Here is a 19298-nt window from a genome sequence, read left to right on the forward strand (position 1 = left end):
GCACCAGTATTAAACAGTATGAGTTCAATATCAAATTGTGCTATTTGTGTAATATCGCCATAGTGCGTGGTGACGAGGACGACTTATAAACTAAGATTTATTTTAATTACTTAGTATCCTTGAGCCTGCTCGAATATTCTTATTATTATACTTGTTTTTCTCCCCTAAAAAAGTATTTGGATTTTTCTTATTACATTTTTTTTTCGTGTTATGTAGTTTTTCATTCAGCACATAAAAACTCTTTGAGCTTTTTTATAAAATGCATACTGTTCCAGATATTAACCAAATTTAAAAAATCTCTATATAGCCAATTCATATAAATCTCAATTTTTTTTTGATTTTTAGCAAATATTCTTGAAAATGTCTCTATTATAGGTATATTTTGATCATCTATAAAAATGATCTTTGAGTTTTTAGCGCATTTTTGCAAAAATTTTTTTTGTAAAAAGTTGCTTTTAATCTCACTTTGGCTGGCTGGCTGGCTGGCTGGCTGGCTGGCTGGCTGGCAGCAAATGTGGGCGCGTAGAAGAACTCTTGTAGAAAGGCAACGGGTGTACGTGTATCTACAGGGCCGTGAAATTTGTCACCCTTAGGGACATGGCTACATGATGTGGGGTTGGCGACATCTGGGCGTCATCCTCGAGCGTAGTATACTAACGTGAAGGTTTTTCAGTTTTTCCTATCTTCTACTACAGTTTTGGTCCGATTCTTTTCAAATTGGTGTCGTCGGAAAGATGTTGTAAACGCGCACAACTCCTGCGTGGCGGAATTTTGTTTTTTGTTATAGGGGCGAAATTAACGACCTTTTGCGAGGTGCGCGCGCGCGCGTCTTCGAGAAGTAGTCAACTTCGGGCGCCTTTTACGTTCCGTTGCGAACTCGCGCGGTTTAACGTTTCGTAAATTTCGAATCGCTGTCTCTCTTTCTCGTGTCGCCAATAGAAGCGAATTGCGGGTGAACGAGACGTCGGAAGGGGGTACCGTCAAAGGAAATGTGGTAGCCCCCGACACGATCTTCCTGATGGTGGAGTCAAATCTTCAAACGCGAATTGCGGGTGAACGGGACGTCGGAAGGGGGTACCGTCAAAGGAAATGTGGTAGCCCCCGACACGATCTTCCTGATGGTGGAGTCAAATCTTCAAACGCGAATTGCGGGTGAACGGGACGTCGGAAGTGGGTACCGTAAAAGGAATGTGGTAGCCCGCGACACGATCTCACTGATGGTGGAGTCAAATCTTCAATCGCGAATTGCGGGTGAACGGGACGTCGGAAGGGGGTACCGTCAAAGGAAATGTGGTAGCCCCCGACACGATCTTCCTGATGGTGGAGTCAAATCTTCAAACGCGAATTGCGGGTGAACGGGACGTCGGAAGTGGGTACCGTCAAAGAGAATGTGGTAGCCCCCGACACGATCTTACTGATGGTGGAGTCAAATCTTTAAAAGCGAATTGCGGGTGCACGAGGAAAGTGGGAAGCGGTTAGTGAATGTAGTAGCCTTCGACAAGATCTGTTATTGATGGTTGAGTCGAAAGTGGCTAATAGAATACTGATCTGCCACACAAAAATGCGCTGAAGTCCCTTCGATCTCAAACGAGGACTTTGATAATTTTTTGATTTATGTATATCAATTATTTAATTGCGGAAATGGAAGATCGGAAACAAGGGATTGTGATGAACTGATGATTAATTGCATTCGTTTATTTACCAACATAATGAGAAAGCTAAGCATGATAAGTTCCAATTTGAAAAAAAAATCTACCAAATAGATGGAGCAATAATTTAGCACTTTATTATCTGCTATTACATTCAATGGTGATGGAGACCTAAGTTAACGGCATTTTAGGTTTTCATTATTACATCACAATCACGAAAACAATAAAAAACAACAATTGACGTCCACCACTAAAATAGCTACGATTAATGCCTGTCTCCTCTATTTAAAACAATTTCCGATTCTTTTTAACGTCCACCTTCCTGCCTTAACAAATTAATGCGTCGTTGAACAATAAACTGCACCTGTGTTTTCTTATATTGAAACTAATTAGCTTATGCCGCGATAACAAAACTTCGTATCTACGACCGGAGATAAACTTTTACAACTTCCAGATGTTTAAAACTAGTGTTTTAACACGTAATAAACATGAACAAATTGGTCTGCCAATAAATTTACACAGGTGGTATCTATGTAGTGTATGTTTAATTGTACGCTGCCCTTAAATAATTGTTTATCTTCAGATAAACTTTTTATTTTAGAGTGTGACGGCGTATGGTCGCAGCATGATTGAACAAACTCGTGCGGAAGTCGAGCGACATTATTCGATTGCAAATGGGTACGAAAATGATGCCCAAGTCATTTATGGCGACACTGATTCGGTGATGGTAAACTTTAAAGTTAAAACATTAGAGAGCGCAATGGAATTGGGACGCGAGGCTGCAGAGTTAATTAGCCAAAAATTTGTAAAACCCATTAAGCTAGAATTTGAGAAGGTATTAAGGTGAAGTTCGCCCAATCCCAGCTGTTCAATGTGCATGTTGCAGGTGTACTATCCGTATTTATTGATCAATAAGAAGAGATATGCGGGTCTGTATTTTACCAATCCGAGCAAATATGATAAAATGGATTGCAAAGGAATCGAGACTGTTCGTCGAGATAATTGTACCTTAGTTGTTGATGTTATAAATACATGCCTGCAGAAGTTATTAATCCACAGGTGAAGTGAATTTAAATGAGAAAATAAATGTTTATTTAATTAATTAGAGATCCGGAAGGTGCGATTGCATATGCAAAACAAGTCATTTCAGATTTGTTACAAAATAACATAGATATATCGCAGCTAGTAATCACAAAGGAATTAACAAAAGCGGACTATGCCGCAAAGCAAGCGCACGTGGAACTGTCGAAGAAAATGACCAAACGCGATCCGGGTAATGCCCCAAAGCTGGGCGATCGTATCCCGTATGTTATAATCGCAGCAGCAAAAAACACACCCGCCTTTCAAAAAGCGGAGGTACGTTGTTTTAGGGCGGACCATTTGTTTATTAAGAATTTCAGGACCCCATTTATGTCCTCGAAAACAATATTCCGATTGATGCAACATACTACTTGGAAAATCAGCTCTCTAAACCCTTAATTAGGATATTCCAACCTGTTCTTGGGGATAATGCAGAATCGATTTTATTACGTAAGCTGCTAATATTAAAGTGTACTAAATTGAAAGAGATACAATGCTGTATACATGTGTTTACTTTGTTTATAAATTATGTTCATCCAACCCTGGTTTAAAATGAAGAAACATTTACTGAATCAACTTTCTTATTCGTGGAGCGATTTTTTTGGAATTTCAGCAATTGATCCCTTAAACATGTCGAAGTAATCTAGAAGTAATTGTTTTATTAGTGATGCGATGTTTCTGAAAGTTTTAATGCCATCTCTTTCAAACTAATCTCAGGACTTATGTCAGGCATGGGGGGGGACTAGAAAACTGAGTGTTAGAAGAGGTACTAACAAAAAGAAAATGACAGGTGTGAACACGGCGCATGCGCGTAACACTCCTGCTTCATTAATTGAGCGAATACATATTTGTATAGCATTGAATCTCTGCAATTAGTTTTTATTTGCTGATACCTATTCTATTTACAAACAGGTGGTGAACATACCAGAACTAAAACTGTGGTAACATCTAGAGTAGGAGCTCTTTCCGCGTTTACTAAAAAAAAGGATACCTGTTTGGGGTGTCGTTCAGTTCTGACAGATAATTGTAACGGTGCGGCTCTATGTATGCACTGCAAGCCCAAGGAATCGTCGTTGTATCAACAAGAATTATCGCATCATCGTTTGTTGGAAGATCGGTTTGCTGCCTTGTTTACAGAATGCCAAAGATGCATGGGATCTTTACACGAAGAAATTTTATGCACCAGCCGAGATTGTCCTATATTCTATATACGCAAGAAGGTGCAAATGGAGTTACAGACTAGCGATAAACGAATAAACAGATTTGGAGAGAACTTAATTGAGGAGTGTTAACCAGTTGTTCAATTATTATTGTCTTAGAAATGTATTTTTTATTCAAGCTCAATTTATCTTAATAACTTAAATATACAAATTATACATTGTTATGTAATGATGAGGAATGGTGTTTTTAAGTTGATAGGCGTAAAAATAGTACACAAAATATGATTAGACTAGTTCCGTTTACAGAAAAACTATTTTCTATTTTGTAATGCATTTGCCAACCAATCCATAGCTTGATCCAATCCCTCTCCTTTCGTTGCAGACGTTTTGAATATTTGAAATGTTCTATTTTTTAGTGCATCCAAACCTAAGGCTTGATGCACCTCTGCCACACTCATGCATCCCGCCATATCTTGTTTATTTGCTAATACCACTAGAATTGCTTCTTGTAATTCTTCTTCCTATAAAATTATATTACAATGCGAGAAAATTGGCAGGTTCCCTCACCCGAAGCATGTGGAATAATTCATCCTTCGATATACCTATTCTTTCCTTGTCCGCAGAATCGACTACGTAAATAATAGCGTCTGTATTACTATAATAACATCGCCAATACGGTCTAAACAACGCGAATGAGAAAGATGAGTTTGTGCTTGTATAATTACCACCTAATACTCGTCTGTCCGCCTAAATCCCATACTTGAAACTTTAAATTTTTATACTGCACTTGTTCTACATTAAATCCGATCGTTGGGATTGTCGTTACCACTTCCCCGACTTGTAGCCTATATAATATTGTGGTTTTACCAGCACCATCCAAACCGAGAATAAGTATTCTCATTTCGCGAGATCCGAAAAGACCACGAAAATAACTTAATAAACCACCTAAAACGTAACCTCAAAACATAAGGAAGTAATGTCGAGAAACAACCAACCCATCGTCCAGTAATTTGTAGAAATAATTTTTTAATTGTAATCCTTTTCCTTTATTTCATTTTCAATGCATAACAAAGTTCCGGAATAAATTTTCAAAAATACAACGGTCTGACGTGTAAAACCTTGAAATGGTGGCATATGTTTGATTTGGCTGTGCCTACTGCAAGTATTGTTTTTAGGTGCGTTCGTTTATACAGAGATGAGCATAGAAATTGTTTAGTGTTTTTAAAGCCCGATTCAGATTTCGAGGTAAAAAAATTTACAGTTCAATGTTGTCGGGTGATTCTTTAGAAATAATAATTGTTCGAATTTCCCGCAAAACAAAAAAGAAGGCTTGCATTCACTAAATTGTTTATTTATTAATAATTTAGAAGTCACGTCTCAGTGTATTGACTATAACAATTGTTCAAAATAAAAACAACAGTTACTGGTTTCGCAAATGGTAGTCATAACAGAAAAAATTACTATATATGCATTGATTATTATAGTATGTATAATCATTCATTTAACACTTTTAAAGAATCACCCGGTACAATGTAGGTACCATAGTTACTAACATCAGGAATTCCACAGCGATTGTTAGCCACAGTCGGCTACCGCTGTTTTGTGTTGACCAAAATTTGATTTGCCTGTTCTTAAGTTATAATCAGATAGTTTTCTGCTTTATTGAAATTCTTTCGAATGAATGAGACAGCGACATAAATAAGTTCAATATCGAAAGAATTTACACCCTTTCATCATGGATCAAATGTTACCTAGTCCCGGTTTTAGCATTCCTAGTATAGGTAAGTTTTATTTAAGCTTTAATTATCCTGAAATTAAAATCAATTGGTTGTTAGGTACTCCTCTACATCAACCGGAAGAAGATCAACAAATCCTTCCCAATGCATTACAACAAGCTTCTCAAGTTCAAATTCCACCATTAGCCCCAATGGGCGGTTTAACGCCAACCCTCGGCTTAGGTATGGGTTTGTCCGTCATTCCTCAAACAACAAAATACTTGCCGGGTTTTGCAACACCACAAAGTTTAATGCAACCACAAACTCCTGTACGTTTTTTTTGTGTCAGTATGTTTTTCTTATCACGTGTGTTTTGTGTAGCAACAAACAATGTCATCGTCTATGGTGAACGTTGGTGGTTCTAGTAACTCGGTACCGCCACCTAGTATAGGCCCCGCAACACCCGCACCTATGACACCTTTAACACCACATTCGGCGGATCCCGGTATTGTACCTCAATTACAGTAATTATGTTGCATTGCAAAATGCCAGCATTAATAAGTGATTTTTAGAAATATCGTTTCGACAGTTAATTTAAATTGCAAGTTAGACTTAAAAAAGATCGCTTTACAAGCCCGAAACGCTGAGTACAACCCAAAACGGTTTGCGGCAGTCATTATGCGAATACGCGAGCCACGAACCACCGCTTTAATTTTCTCTTCAGGTAAAATGGTCTGCACCGGCGCCAAAAGCGAAGAAGATTCGAGGTTAGCGGCAAGGAAATACGCTAGAATTATACAAAAATTAGGATTTCCCGCCAAATTTTTAGATTTTAAAATTCAAAATATGGTCGGAAGCTGCGATGTCAAGTTCCCGATCAGGTTGGAGGGTCTGGTTTTGACGCACGCGGCGTTTACCTCGTACGAGCCAGAGTTATTCCCTGGACTGATCTATCGTATGGTGAAGCCGAGAATTGTTCTTTTGATTTTTGTTTCCGGTAAAGTTGTGTTAACAGGCGCTAAAGTGCGCCAAGAAATATACGAGGCGTTTGATAACATTTATCCTATTTTAAAAAGTTTTAAGAAACAATGAGATGTAATTACATTCACTATTTATCAATCATTTGTGTTTCTTTTAGTGTCCTCAGTGTCTTTCCTTTAACAATATTCGAATCTTGCTTGCAGATACTCAATAATAAAGAGGATTTGAAAACTTCCTTCCTCAATTCTGTGTTTGAGGCATCCATTTCCTTCAAATAAATTTGTTGGTACCTACTTTGTTTAAATACTTTTTTAAACAATGGTAGGTACCTATATAACAATGTGAATAGTATTAATAAGATGAGGGTATTATTTATATCGGACTTTATTTTATATACCATCTCATGTAGTGTTTGTGGGCGTACTCTGCTTAATTAATTGTTATTAATTTTTTTGTACATTTAGTATAATCTGCGCGTATGTCCCATTCCATTCAAAAAACATTTATTGTGCACCAGTAGCTTTGTAGGATGGGTTGAAAAAAAGACGGCAGAAACAGTTGGCTTTATTTGGTACATGATTTAGGATAATTATAATATTCATAAATCAATCAGCCGCTGGCGTGGAATAATTAGAAATTATCTAAAATTGAAAAATTATCGTATGCAATAATGAAGTTTGACACATAGCAATCTAGATAGGGTATATGTTTCAATTTTAAATATCATCATTAAGATTAATGCAGCAATTGGTTTTTACTTTCCGCAGTAGAGAGGAAAATTGCATTTTCTTCACCCTATTTAGAGACGAAAGTAAAGATAGGCAACTAAAATTGCACGTAAAACTCCAAGGGTGATCATCACTTGATAGAAAAACAAATGAAACCACCTGGCATTAAACTACACATTGTTAACTCATTACTAATGACATGGATTAGATTAAATAAACTAGTGTACAGTGTCTGTACATAGGGCTATCTGTAATTTAAAAAAAAAGCTATAGGCATGCTTTAAAATCATTCCTTCTTTCAATTTACTAGTTAAAACCCTTAACGTTCCCTAAACCCATTTTAATTCTTCGATTTTTTTGCAAATTTTTGAGACCCCTCTACGCTTTCCGTTTTACCGGCAAAATTCGTGGTGACGTCAGTACAAAAAACATTTCGAATCGTTACATTTGAATACCTTCTGGAGAAATTTTATTACGTGTAGAGTTGGTTGCCTATTGTTTTGTCTATCTTTTTCCTATTCTTTCTTTTGGCGCATTTCATTACTTTTGTTTTTTTCTTGTTGATTTTCATACTGTAGCCTCTAGATAGTATTCCCCCCATACCGTTTAATCCTGTTTCTAGATCCCTTTCCCTTTCTGCAATCGAATGCTTTTTCTAAATGGACGAAAGCTATGTAAGTTGTTTTTCCTACTCTTAACTTCTCCTCCAAGATTGTCCTAAGCGTTATAATATAGCTTCGCGCGTGCCACTATTTTTCCTAAACCCGAACTGGTCATTCCGAGTAGATTTTTAGGCGAATTTTTCGAAAGAAAAAAAATCCTCTTATGTGATGGTTTTGTCCGTCTGTCTGTTCCCCGTCCAACTCTAGAACGAAAAGAGACATCAGCGATGTCAACTTCGCCAATCGATCCCTACGAGTTCAAGGATCAGTATTATTGAATATAAGCCGGATCAAAAGTCTGGTTTCCGAATACGAGCTCAGTGGCAAAAATGTCCCACACTGAAAATCGTATGCAATTCTTCGTACCTTGTTAATTTTCACTTTGGCGTAGTATTACGTAGACACTTTTGAACTTTTTATGGCTCTGAAAGTGTCATACGATAGCCCTTCGCCCTTCTCCTTTCGATCGCCATACCATGCTTCCTATTCATCCATGAAAAGAACTTTTCATATTCTTTATAATAGGATAGTTAGATAAGAGGTGTGTGTATAATATATAGGATAATAGGATTTACTAGAATTTTTCTTTAGATTTTACAACAAACCATTTAATGGACTGTGCATTATCTTCTTCAACCGAAATCGTTTTATTGACAAAGACGGTGATTTTTATAAACAAACGTCAAGTGACATTTCCATGGCAATCACGAAATTAAGAACACACAGCCCACTTAATTAGACATGTATTCGAGTCTATATGGTTTCATTGTATTTTCCTTATTTTTAAATTATATTGTAGGTAAAATCAAAAATACTATAAGAAACACGTACGTATTGATCTTTAAAGCACTGGCAACGTTTAAAGGCACTTCGCGTCGTGCCATTAAACTCGTTGGGCGTGCTTTAAAGAGATTATGCGATTGTCTCTGAATATACTATTTTTTGGATATTTTGAGCATATGAATGTGACTTTTCACGGAGGATTCGATTCCGTCGAAAAACTTCCACGACCTTCTTTCAATCAAAATTTTATTCCTTCTACCTTATTTAATAAATGTAAGTTTTATATCCAAAAGGGCTTTTCCTATTTTCCAATTATTTCCAAAATCAGCTTTTAGGAATTAGAGGGAACATTAGCATAAAATGTTTCCCACATTGGTCTGCTTCTTACAAAGTTATACCTAATTCAATAAATATCGATTTTATTGCCAAAAAGGCATTTGCCACTTTGGAATCGCTTCCAAAAGCTTTTCTATGAGACTTGTTTGCTTGCTAATTAAGCACTTTATTTTAGTGATAGGTACTTAAACTTGACGTTAACCGAAATCCGTCAACTTTAACTTCAATCTCAATGTCTTTTTTAATATAAACTTGAAATCACGAATCTTTGTCCCTGCGTCATTGATTTGTGAATCAATTTCAGACAAGTTTTTTATCGATTTCGCATACTTGACAGATATTACAGTGTTTTAGCGTATGTCTGAAATTGATTCACAAATCAATGACGCAGGGACAAAGATTCGTGATTTCAAGTATATGTGTTTTTAGCACCGTGACGTCATTAACTGTTTTTTTTTCAAATAGTAACGAGCGAGTTTTGGATTGGTTACCCATTCAAATTAGAGTATTAATAGTCGAAGAAAATCGCCGTGCCATTTAAGTAGATGAGTATAACCGGATGTGTTATACACCATTTTAAAGAGCTTAACATGTTCTACCACTTGTGAAAAATTCAACATTTTTCTGGTGGTACCGAACTTGGACAATTACAAAAAAATCACAAAATTTCGAGCGCGCGGAAAAACGTAGACAATAAAATAAAGAATTATTAATAATAAACACAAACAAAAGTAAAAAAAGCGCAGGAAGTCGTAACACAACAACAATGAGTACTTAGGAAAGAACGTACAAAAAATTACGACTATCGGGATCTAATTAGAATTATTAATTTTTTTCATAGAATATATACAGGGTGGTGACTTGCGTAACGCATCAGGGATTTCAATGTAAAATTCATAACATGCGATTATTGGCTCCCCTAATTATTTTAGAGCAAAAATGTATTAAAGTTTTTTGTAGAAAAAATTTTTTACGCCAATCAACCGTATTAGTTTTCAATTTCTTGAATAATAAAGACGGAAAATTCTCAATCAAAAGTTATGGACTAGAAACCAATTTCGAAAGAAAATTCAAAGGGCTGTAACTTTTGAACTATAGTAGCCCAATCTTGGAACCGTTTGAAATTATGGATTCTACAGGCCACATTCTATAAGAAACTTTTTTTCCGGTCGATCCGAGACCATTTTTTTTTCGGGGCTAAAAAAAAGGCAGTGTAAAACTTCCTTTTTTACCAAAAATCGACTGCACCAAAATTTCTCGGGAAAACACTTTTTCTTATAATTTGGTGCGTAGAATCCAAAACAATTCGTACTTTTTCGATCGGACTTCTCAATCAAAAGTTATGGACTAGAAACCAATTTCGAAAGAAAATTCAAAGGGCTGTAACTTTTGAACTATAGTAGCCCAATCTTGGAACCGTTTGAAATTATGGATTCTACAGGCTACGGAAAAAAATAATTTTCGCTACATGGCTGATTTTTTGTGTAAAGTATCCTGATACACAGTGAAGTAGAAAAAGTCATATCTTCCAGCTAGATCATTTTTTGACACAACACCACATTGTGCTTATGTTGCGTGGATATTGTCATTGAAGATACGAGTGAAAGCGACAGATACCACAGTGGTAATTGTTGTTTGATTGCTATCAGTACTTATTGCTATATGATTTTGATAGTCGTAATATAACAAAATCACGAAGGTTATAAGAGGGGTCAAAGGACGTGTTTCCTAATGGCGATAAAAATGCTGAATTAATGATATTTGTGAATCTTCCTGGGAAACCATCATACACTCCTATTTCTAGTGATACAAAAATTAAGTCTTCGGAATGCTGGTAGTAACAACGTTATCTGTAATAGTTTTATCTATTGCCACCTTCAAATTTCTGCAAATATGGAATTTTTGGAAGAGAAAAGGAATTCCGTACGTGAACGTGTTTCATTCTTTTCGCAACTATGCAGAAAATGCATTTCGTCGTAATGATACCACGGCCAAATTGGAAGAGATCTACGCCAAATTTCCCGGTGCCAGGTAAGGACCACAATTCTCCATTTTCTCAACAAAACACCTGATTACCTTAGATACATTGGATTTTATCAGTTTTTGCAACCAGTTCTGATAGTTAGAGATCCAGAACTAGTTAGAAAGATAACAGTTAAAGATTTCGAGTCATTTACCGATCATAACACCTTCATAACACCCGAGATTGATAGTCTATGGACAAAGAATTTGTTTATTATGAAAGGTGAGTTCATTCATTGTGGGACCAATTCTAATTTCTTGAATAGGTGATTGGAAACAGACCAGAGCGTCTCTGACACCACTGTTTACGGCTAATAGAATGCGAATAATGTTGACAGTGATGGATGAGTGCACGAACCAACTTCTAACGTTTTTAAGGAGCCAAGCGGAAAACTCAATCCACGATGCGCTCGACGTCATGACAAGATCAGCGGCGGATATCTTTGGCAGAACGATGTTCGGAGTCATCTGCAACTCTCACGTGAACAGACATAATGAGTTTTACACCATGGCCCACAATATTGCAGCAATGGGAAACCTCAAAGGTCCCGCGTTTTGGGGGTATTACTTCTGCCCTACCCTAATCAGCGTGAGTAGTTACGCACTTGACAGCCCCAAAAAATAACACGCTCCAATAGCTACTTCGGGTAAAAATGTATCAACCAACCGAACACAACTTCATAAGAACGTTGATACTGGAAAGCATGAAAGTTCGAAAGGAGCAGAATATAGTCTTTCCCGATTTAGTCCAACTGCTAATGGAAATGCACGCCTCTTCTTACAAAAGCGCAAATGGCGTTCAAAAACGACAACTGTCCGAAGATGAAATAATTGCGCACACGTTGCTCTTCTGTTTTGCCGGGTTTGATACAGTCGGTTACGTTCTATCACGCCTGTGTAAAGTTTTGGCCGAACACCCAGATATCCAAGAAAGGCTCTGTGACGAAATTAGACGGACGGAATTGCAATTTAATGGCGAATTCACTTACGAGGCGCTCTACTCGATGAACTATTTAAACAGCGTAGTGCTAGGTAATTTACAGTTTAATCAAACGAATGCCATGTGACTTTTCAGAGACGCTTCGTATGTACTCACCGTCTACCATACTAGACCGAAAGTGCGTCAAACCATATCTCATTGAACCAGTTCATAAAGACGAAAAGCCGCTACTTCTCGAGAAAGGAAGTTGGATCTTTGTCTTGCACTGCGGAATACAAAAGGATCCCGCCTACTATTCAAACCCAGAAAAATTCGATCCAGATAGGTTTAGCGCATCAAACAAGTCAGAGCAGTTGTTAACTTTCTTTACCTTTGGATCAGGGCCGAGAAGGTGCATCGGTAGGTATATTATTAGTTGTTAGTTGGCGATTAACTTCTGTGCAGGTTCCAGATTTGCTATCATGGAGATGAAATACTTGATAGTTCAGTTGCTTCGGAATTATGAATTACTGTTACCTGATAATAATTTCGATGGAAATAATGAACTTGCAGTTTATTTGAGATTTCAGGCAAAGTCTACGAAAGATTTCTTGTGCTCAATTGGAAACGAAAATCTATTAAACATGCCTTCAGATCGAAACATTGACCAAGCTAAAATTTAAATTTTTGCATTTCTTTTATTAATATTTAAATTATAATTATATGCATGTCTCATTATAAGCAAACATTGACCGTTATATACTCTTTGTTATAAGTATAACATATATATATATAATATTTGTTGTGCTATCCAATAATTACCTACTGCCAATTAATGTCGTTATTTCGAAGCACTGCGTAGGTGTTTTAACGGTGAATTTCCTCCTTAATAATTAAATTTGCATTGCGGCGAAGGTGGGATTAGATCAACACTTTTAAAGGAAAGGGGAAGTGCATGGCTTGATATCTGTTGACATTTTTTTTGTGCAGGGAGCCAGGAACACAGTCATGCTAACGGGTGGGTGGGCCTGGCGCAAAGCCAAATAAAGTTAATCAGTCATGTTGAAGATTTCCAGAAAATTCTGTACGTCTCAAAAAGTTCCTAATGTTTCGAAGACTAGAAAATTGAATGCAAACATCAAAAAAGTTTCGGAAAAAAAAGAGACGGAGGACGCTGGAGGAAGTAAATGACGATCCCCTCGAACGTACTGTTTAATGTAATGTAATTTTGGATTTTTCAATTTTCCAAAATGGAAACTTCCGCCACTTACCGGCTGTGGTAATTGTCACCCTTAATTTCTGACTTTTATCTAAATAACTATTACTTCTCCTACTTCTTCTGGTTAATTAAATTCGGCTCGTCGGTTATAACCCTCTTCTGGCCTGATAAGGTAGGGGTAACAAATAATAACTCAATAACCTTCATTAAAATTGAATTGGTTCTTATTTTCTTAAAAATATCGCCTTTGCTGTAAGAAAATAGGTACATATTAGCTTACACTAAGATATTAGTAAATGGGGTTGAGGCTGAACAATTTTCTAACCTAAATGGTTAAACCACATCAGTGTAAATTATGTAACGGGTTTTCCAATAAGAGGTGTTATTTTGATATTCAAAGGAAAATGCCATTTTTTAAGATAAATGATCGGATATTTATTACATTATAAAGAGGAAAGTGTAATGTTTAGCTAATTATTGGTAATTCTCAAGAGGCGTTAAATAAAATAAACGTCAATTTGATAGGTACTAAAACACGACTGGCTTTATTAGTAGGCTGACTCAATGCCTTCTACAAATGGTAACTAATAGGTATGCAAACCAAGTAATACATAACACGTCCTACCTTTAACAAAATTAAAAATAACTAAACAAATTAGAACACAAACTAATAAACGATAAATAATTTCATATCAAACTTTTTAGGTGGTCTTACAACACGATCACAACGAGTTACTAATCTGCTTTCTCTGGTATTTCCATATTGACCATTGCCGTTTCCGACATATTCATCACTATCATCTTCTTTTGTTACAAAAGAGTCATTAAAAGGAAGATAATTGGAAGTCGATGATTGAGTATCTTGCTCAAAACTATCTTGTGTCTCAACTGTGTTTTTGTGATCCAATTTTTGATTTATTTTAAGTGGTTTTAGGAATCTTCGATTTCTTCTGTACACAGCGTCGTTCAGATTAACCAAATAATCATTGGGCCCAGATTCTTTAATCACTGTTGCAGGTTTCCAGTCTCTCATTCCTTGTTGCATCATTTTGTCTATAGGACACAACTTTGAAAGTTTTTTTAAATTTTTTGTCATAGTGTACTTTTTGTTTATGTTGTTTGCACTTTAATGTTTGTTTAACCATTTTTGCTGAATATTTTGGATTCAAAATACTCTTGGCAACGGGCAATGTTGATCTTAATCGTCTTCCCATTAACAAATACTGGGAGATGGAAAATCTTGCTTCGGAGTAATGTTATAATTTAACACCGCGAGAAACGGATCAGTGCCTTCTTCAAATGCTTTGGTAAGTAAACCCTTAACAGTTTGAATAACTCTCTCAATCATTCCATTTGATGCAGCGTTATGTTGGACTCGAGGCCGTTAATTTAATGTCATATTCTTGAGCAAAATTAAAAAATTCTTTTGAATTAAATGGAGGTCCGTTATCTGACATAATTTCCTGTGGTAGATCATTAATAGCAAAAACGTTTTTAAGACACCTTCTCCCGTTTTTTTTGGTAATTTGTTTACTACTCCGAATTTGCTAAAGTAGTCAACAATAACAATCGCATTTAGAGGACCCAGGCTTTTAAAATCAATTCCAATTTGTTGCCAAGGCAAATCTGGAACCTTGTGTGGTTGTAGGGGTTCTCGTGTGTTAGCTTTTGAATATTTTTGGCAAATCAAGCAGGACAATACTAAATTTTCTATGTCTGTTGTTAAGCCAGGCCAATAAACGGATTCTTGTGCAAGCAGTTTGGTAGAAACTACTCCCTGGTGAGACTTATGCAACAATTGTAAAAATTCATGTTGCAAATTTTTTGCCACAATAATCCTTCTCTTGTAAAAACGTATGTTTTTGTGAAGATAAATGTCTTCTTTTATTTGCCAAAATATTTTGAGTGATGGTGGTAGGTTACACTTGTGGAACGGCCAACCATTTTGAACATAGTACTTGATTTTTTTGTTAGGTCACAGTCTTGAATCAATTTCCATTTGGTAGGCGCTTTTCGTTCTCCAGCTGAAGTGTTAATTACCTGAAAACACTCTTAGATTTTCTTCAAGGTAACTTTGTATCAAATGCGGTCTTTAAAGGTTCTCGCTTAAATTATCAGTTATTGTTGATTTTTTCCCGGAACATACTGAGATCAAAAAATAACCTTAGTAAACTAGTGCCAACCTTTTGGATTCGCAAGGAGACTCTCATCGAGAGGTTTTTTTCAGTAATCTATTAAAGGTCTGTGATCACTTCATCAAAGAATTTTCTGGCCAAAACAGGGTAGTATATGAAAACGTTTCGCAACCCAAAAACCTAGAGCTAAAGCCTTTGGTCTATGTGATTATGACGTTGTTGGGTTGAAGAAGGATATTGAGGTATTCTATTGATTCCTCCTGCATAATAACAGCCTCAAAACCGAAAGGACTTGCACGACAGATAATACAGTGTCTTTATTTGGATCAAAATAGCTAAGGGTTGTGATTGACGTCACGCAGCGTGTTCAGACGATCAAAACTCTTTGTTCATTGCAACCATTGCCATTCCACACTATTTGAAGTAATTTTCGTTAAAATTACGTTCAGTTGAAAGATTCGGTTAATTTTGACAAAGAGACAATCCATACCCAGAAGCGTGTGAGATCTTTTTTTGTTGGGGGTGGTTTCATTTCTAAAATGGCTTTAATCTTACTGTTGTCAACTTTCAATGCCTTGTGAACTAAATATTAGTGCCCACAAATTTACTTTTTGTAACACCAAATCTTAGATTTTTGTAAAATTTAAAGTTAAATCAGATTTTGCAATTTTTTTGCAGAGTTTTTCCCAAATTAAAATTATGTTCTTCGATTGTTGTTCATAAACTAATGATATTCGTCAAAGCTACGGCTATTACTCGCCCCAATGTCATTTAGTGTCATACAAAATTCTGAAATATTCTCCGGGCGCAGAACTTCAAGCCATATGGAAGTCTTAAATAGCGATAGCGCCAAATATGGCGTAGATATGAGTGCATAATAAAGACTTTTAAATCCCAACGGAATTTGCAGGAAAAGCGCTGGAAGCATCTAACATGAAAAATATTTTGCACCCGCCAACTCAGAATAAATAAAGTATGCTTGCGTTAGGAATTTGAAAAAATTCTCTTTTGATATAGAATTTAAAGATCGAGGATCCATACACACTCTTATATACCCCATTTGACTTGGGGCTCATATGACTATGGGATGTACCCAATCAGTTGGTTTCTTTACAGGAACAGATAATGTTTTCAATTATCAGATTCGTCAAAGTTTTTGTTTTACTTTGTTTTAATGCTACATAGGTATTTTTCTTGTACAGATATTTGAGGAAGTTGCATCTTTCCTTAGCGTTAATGCTATATATGTTTTCGAAACTTATACCGATTCCCGAGAAGCCACTTTTTATACTTGGAAACCAGCAGTGTTCGTTACTTTCCAATGTTTTAGTCGCACACAAACCGTTGAGACCCAAATGAATTATTTTACGATTTTAATTCACGTACTAACTTTTAGTCCTAAAATCGAGGAATTTTTTGCACTCAGTGAGCACGTGGAATACACAAATTTTTTGGTTAACACCGTTATAAGTGTCAATCTAAGTTTATTTGCCCTAGTAGTTCAATATCATGACCCAAATAGATGAAAGTTTTGTTCCAGTTTGCTTAACGTGATAGCTACAAATTCCAAGTTTTTAAAAATCTGCAAGTTTCAATATATATTCACTCACTACCCAGTGTCTATTTAATTTTAATTTCCAATGTTTTGAAATGTAAATTGTTTCATACCACTCAATATGAAATTGTAACTGTTTTTTTATTAGGGTCCAGAAAAGATTATCCAAAACTATGTTTTTGAAGATAATCATTACTGGAATCACAGTTAACAACTATAATTGTGTGAACATCAGCATTCATCAAAGCAATGACTCAGTTTCGATTCATTAGATATGCGATTTGAATATACTTATTTTTACAAAATTTTCAGATACGTGCCCTTTTCTACGCACGACTACAAAACACCGAAATTAGCGCAGGCACTTACCTTTTTCGCTGTTCTAAACCAAGTTTTGCATTCTGTTTTATGTATTTTGTGATCCATAGGAGTTGTATTCAGTCACTTGCCTTACTACTGGTCCCTGAATCATTTGCACTATGAATTATATTTCGAAAGTATTTTTTGTTTATGCTCCAATGATTCCGTATTTACGGCGTAGAAATTCACTTTTAGCATTCGTCACGTTGAAATCTTTTTTTTGTTGCACTGGCACTATCTTTTCGATGCACTTGACATACGACACAGCTTTTTCGAGGGTTTAGTTTGTCTTCTTGTAATAATTTTTCCCTGGTGCGCTGATATGCGTTATCCGAGCGACTTATACGACGGTCAAGAATCATACGTTTCTTTTCTTAAAATTCACATCGAAAGGGAAACTGTTTTAAAAGTCAGTCACAAACTGATTCAAATGTTTCCTATGCTGGTTGTTCCCGTTGAAAAACTTAAAATGTTCAAAAACCAGTTTCTTAAACCGGCTCGCATAGTTCCTGAAATTTCGTCCTCAAGCACGACCGATAATTTTGCTGTCCATTCTTCGTCTCAAATTACGAATGTAATAAAATTTCGAGCCTTCATTCGCCCAAGAAATTAATAACAGATTGCCACTTTAACTTGTCCTACTTTTGCATTTTTCCACTAGCAAAGCATGTACAGATTAAATTGTTTTGTTCCATAAAACGCCAAGATTTGCAAGCTAAGTACCTTAAATAAGTCATTGAATCAAGCACATAATGCATCAGCACATTTTTGACATTCTCGAAAAGTAAAACCTATATTTTCGTTTGTTCTTTCTTTCTCCAGACGTAAACACCGTAGACGCGCATTTTTTAACAGATTTCGTTGACCTACACCCCAACACGTTTTTAAACTTCTTATACCGCAGTATGCCACCATGATAATGTTAGCTAATAATTGGATTCTCAGATGCCGTTAATAAATATAACCGCATTTTTGATAGGAGTTTACTAAAACACGACTGGCTTTATTAGTAGGCCTGGAACTCCAATGCCTTCTACAAATGGTAAACTAATATCAAACCAAAGTAACACATAAAGAAAGGTATGCCGTTAATAATGACAAATAACATCCAGCTAAATGACCACCATTACCACGCCCTACAGGACCATATCCTTTTAATGAAATTTCCATAACCAAATCGCAAAGTTGCTTCCTATGTGATTAGCCTCAACGGAAGTCATCTTTGAGCTTGTTAAATCGTATGCCTGGGCTGTTGCGTAGACCTTGTCTTTCACGTGGCGCCAAAGGAGAAGTCGCAAGTGTCATATCACAAGATCGTCGGTGGCAATTTGATCACCTTCTTCGAGAGATGACACCGCCCGAAACTTTTCCCCGTAAAAGATCAATGGTTTTCGATTTTGTGTTGTGTTTGCAAGCGTGTATCGATACCATTTTTATTAAATGGCGGTAGATTTCTACATTACAACTTGTCTAATGTTCAAAAAATGACAACTTCTAACTGACATCTACCGAAATCAGCGGCTATTCAAAATAACACCTCTTATTGAAAACCCGTTACAATAAAGTCCTATTATTATTATTATCAGTTTTTGGTTTTTCAAATGTGTAAAGTAGAGAGATTTTTTTGGGAAAGTAAAAAACGATACTATACCTAACTTAATTTTGAAACATTTTGGTAGCGGTCTTTACAATGCGATCTGCCTGTACTAACCCCAGTGTGTTCGTATTTTTTTTAAATTGTCAAGTACTCACGCAGTTGGGGGGATAATTCAGCCCCCAATAAAAATTTCGTGCCTTAACATGTTTCGCGGCGTTGAGTTGGCGTTGCCTAGTCTTAAGATCCGATTGTACAGTTGTTTCATGTTGTCCGATTACATTCGCTTTTTTTAGCCCCTCACTGAACCACTCTAACTCATTTGACCCTATGTTGACTCCACCGAATGTGGCGCCCTTGCTATTGTTCAATTGTGAAAAGAATAATAAAAAAGACAGTT

The 19298-nt window shown here is 36.3% G+C and overlaps 4 protein-coding genes across 4 annotated transcripts; 3 read left to right on the forward strand and 1 right to left on the reverse strand.

The window, feature by feature from the left end:
* Positions 1-2250: 2250 nt before the first annotated feature.
* On the forward strand, positions 2251-4109 carry LOC116169344 (DNA polymerase delta catalytic subunit-like; the record flags this gene model as incomplete). The annotated part of the gene is given in 5 exon segments (XM_031485415.1): positions 2251-2484; positions 2536-2708; positions 2756-3005; positions 3050-3179; positions 3642-4109. Coding segments are annotated over 5 exon segments (1167 nt in total), but the record flags the coding sequence as incomplete, so codon positions are not given.
* On the reverse strand, positions 4037-5037 carry LOC116169345 (ADP-ribosylation factor-like protein 1). The gene is made up of 4 exons (XM_031485416.1): positions 4885-5037; positions 4618-4834; positions 4457-4568; positions 4037-4410 (listed from the first exon to the last, which is right to left on the reverse strand). Exons 1-4 carry the CDS (start codon positions 4886-4888, stop codon positions 4201-4203), a joined length of 543 nt encoding a protein of 180 aa, XP_031341276.1. The 5' UTR covers positions 4889-5037; the 3' UTR covers positions 4037-4200.
* Positions 5038-5450: 413 nt separating this feature from the next.
* On the forward strand, positions 5451-6726 carry LOC116168310 (TATA-box-binding protein). Its single transcript, XM_031484066.1, has 4 exons — positions 5451-5670; positions 5725-5933; positions 5986-6128; positions 6177-6726. Exons 1-4 carry the CDS (start codon positions 5625-5627, stop codon positions 6694-6696), a joined length of 918 nt encoding a protein of 305 aa, XP_031339926.1. The 5' UTR covers positions 5451-5624; the 3' UTR covers positions 6697-6726.
* A 3848-nt stretch (positions 6727-10574) lies between these two features.
* On the forward strand, positions 10575-12784 carry LOC116168879 (cytochrome P450 9e2-like). Its single transcript, XM_031484874.1, has 6 exons — positions 10575-11125; positions 11176-11339; positions 11383-11705; positions 11755-12148; positions 12192-12455; positions 12501-12784. The coding sequence occupies exons 1-6, from the start codon at positions 10923-10925 to the stop codon at positions 12716-12718; spliced, it is 1566 nt and encodes a 521-aa protein (XP_031340734.1). The 5' UTR covers positions 10575-10922; the 3' UTR covers positions 12719-12784.
* The last annotated feature ends 6514 nt before the right edge of the window (positions 12785-19298 follow it).

The sequence above is a fragment of the Photinus pyralis genome, unplaced genomic scaffold (assembly GCF_008802855.1).
Source record: "Photinus pyralis isolate 1611_PpyrPB1 unplaced genomic scaffold, Ppyr1.3 Ppyr1.4_LG4, whole genome shotgun sequence".
NCBI classification, from domain to species: domain Eukaryota; kingdom Metazoa; phylum Arthropoda; class Insecta; order Coleoptera; family Lampyridae; genus Photinus; species Photinus pyralis.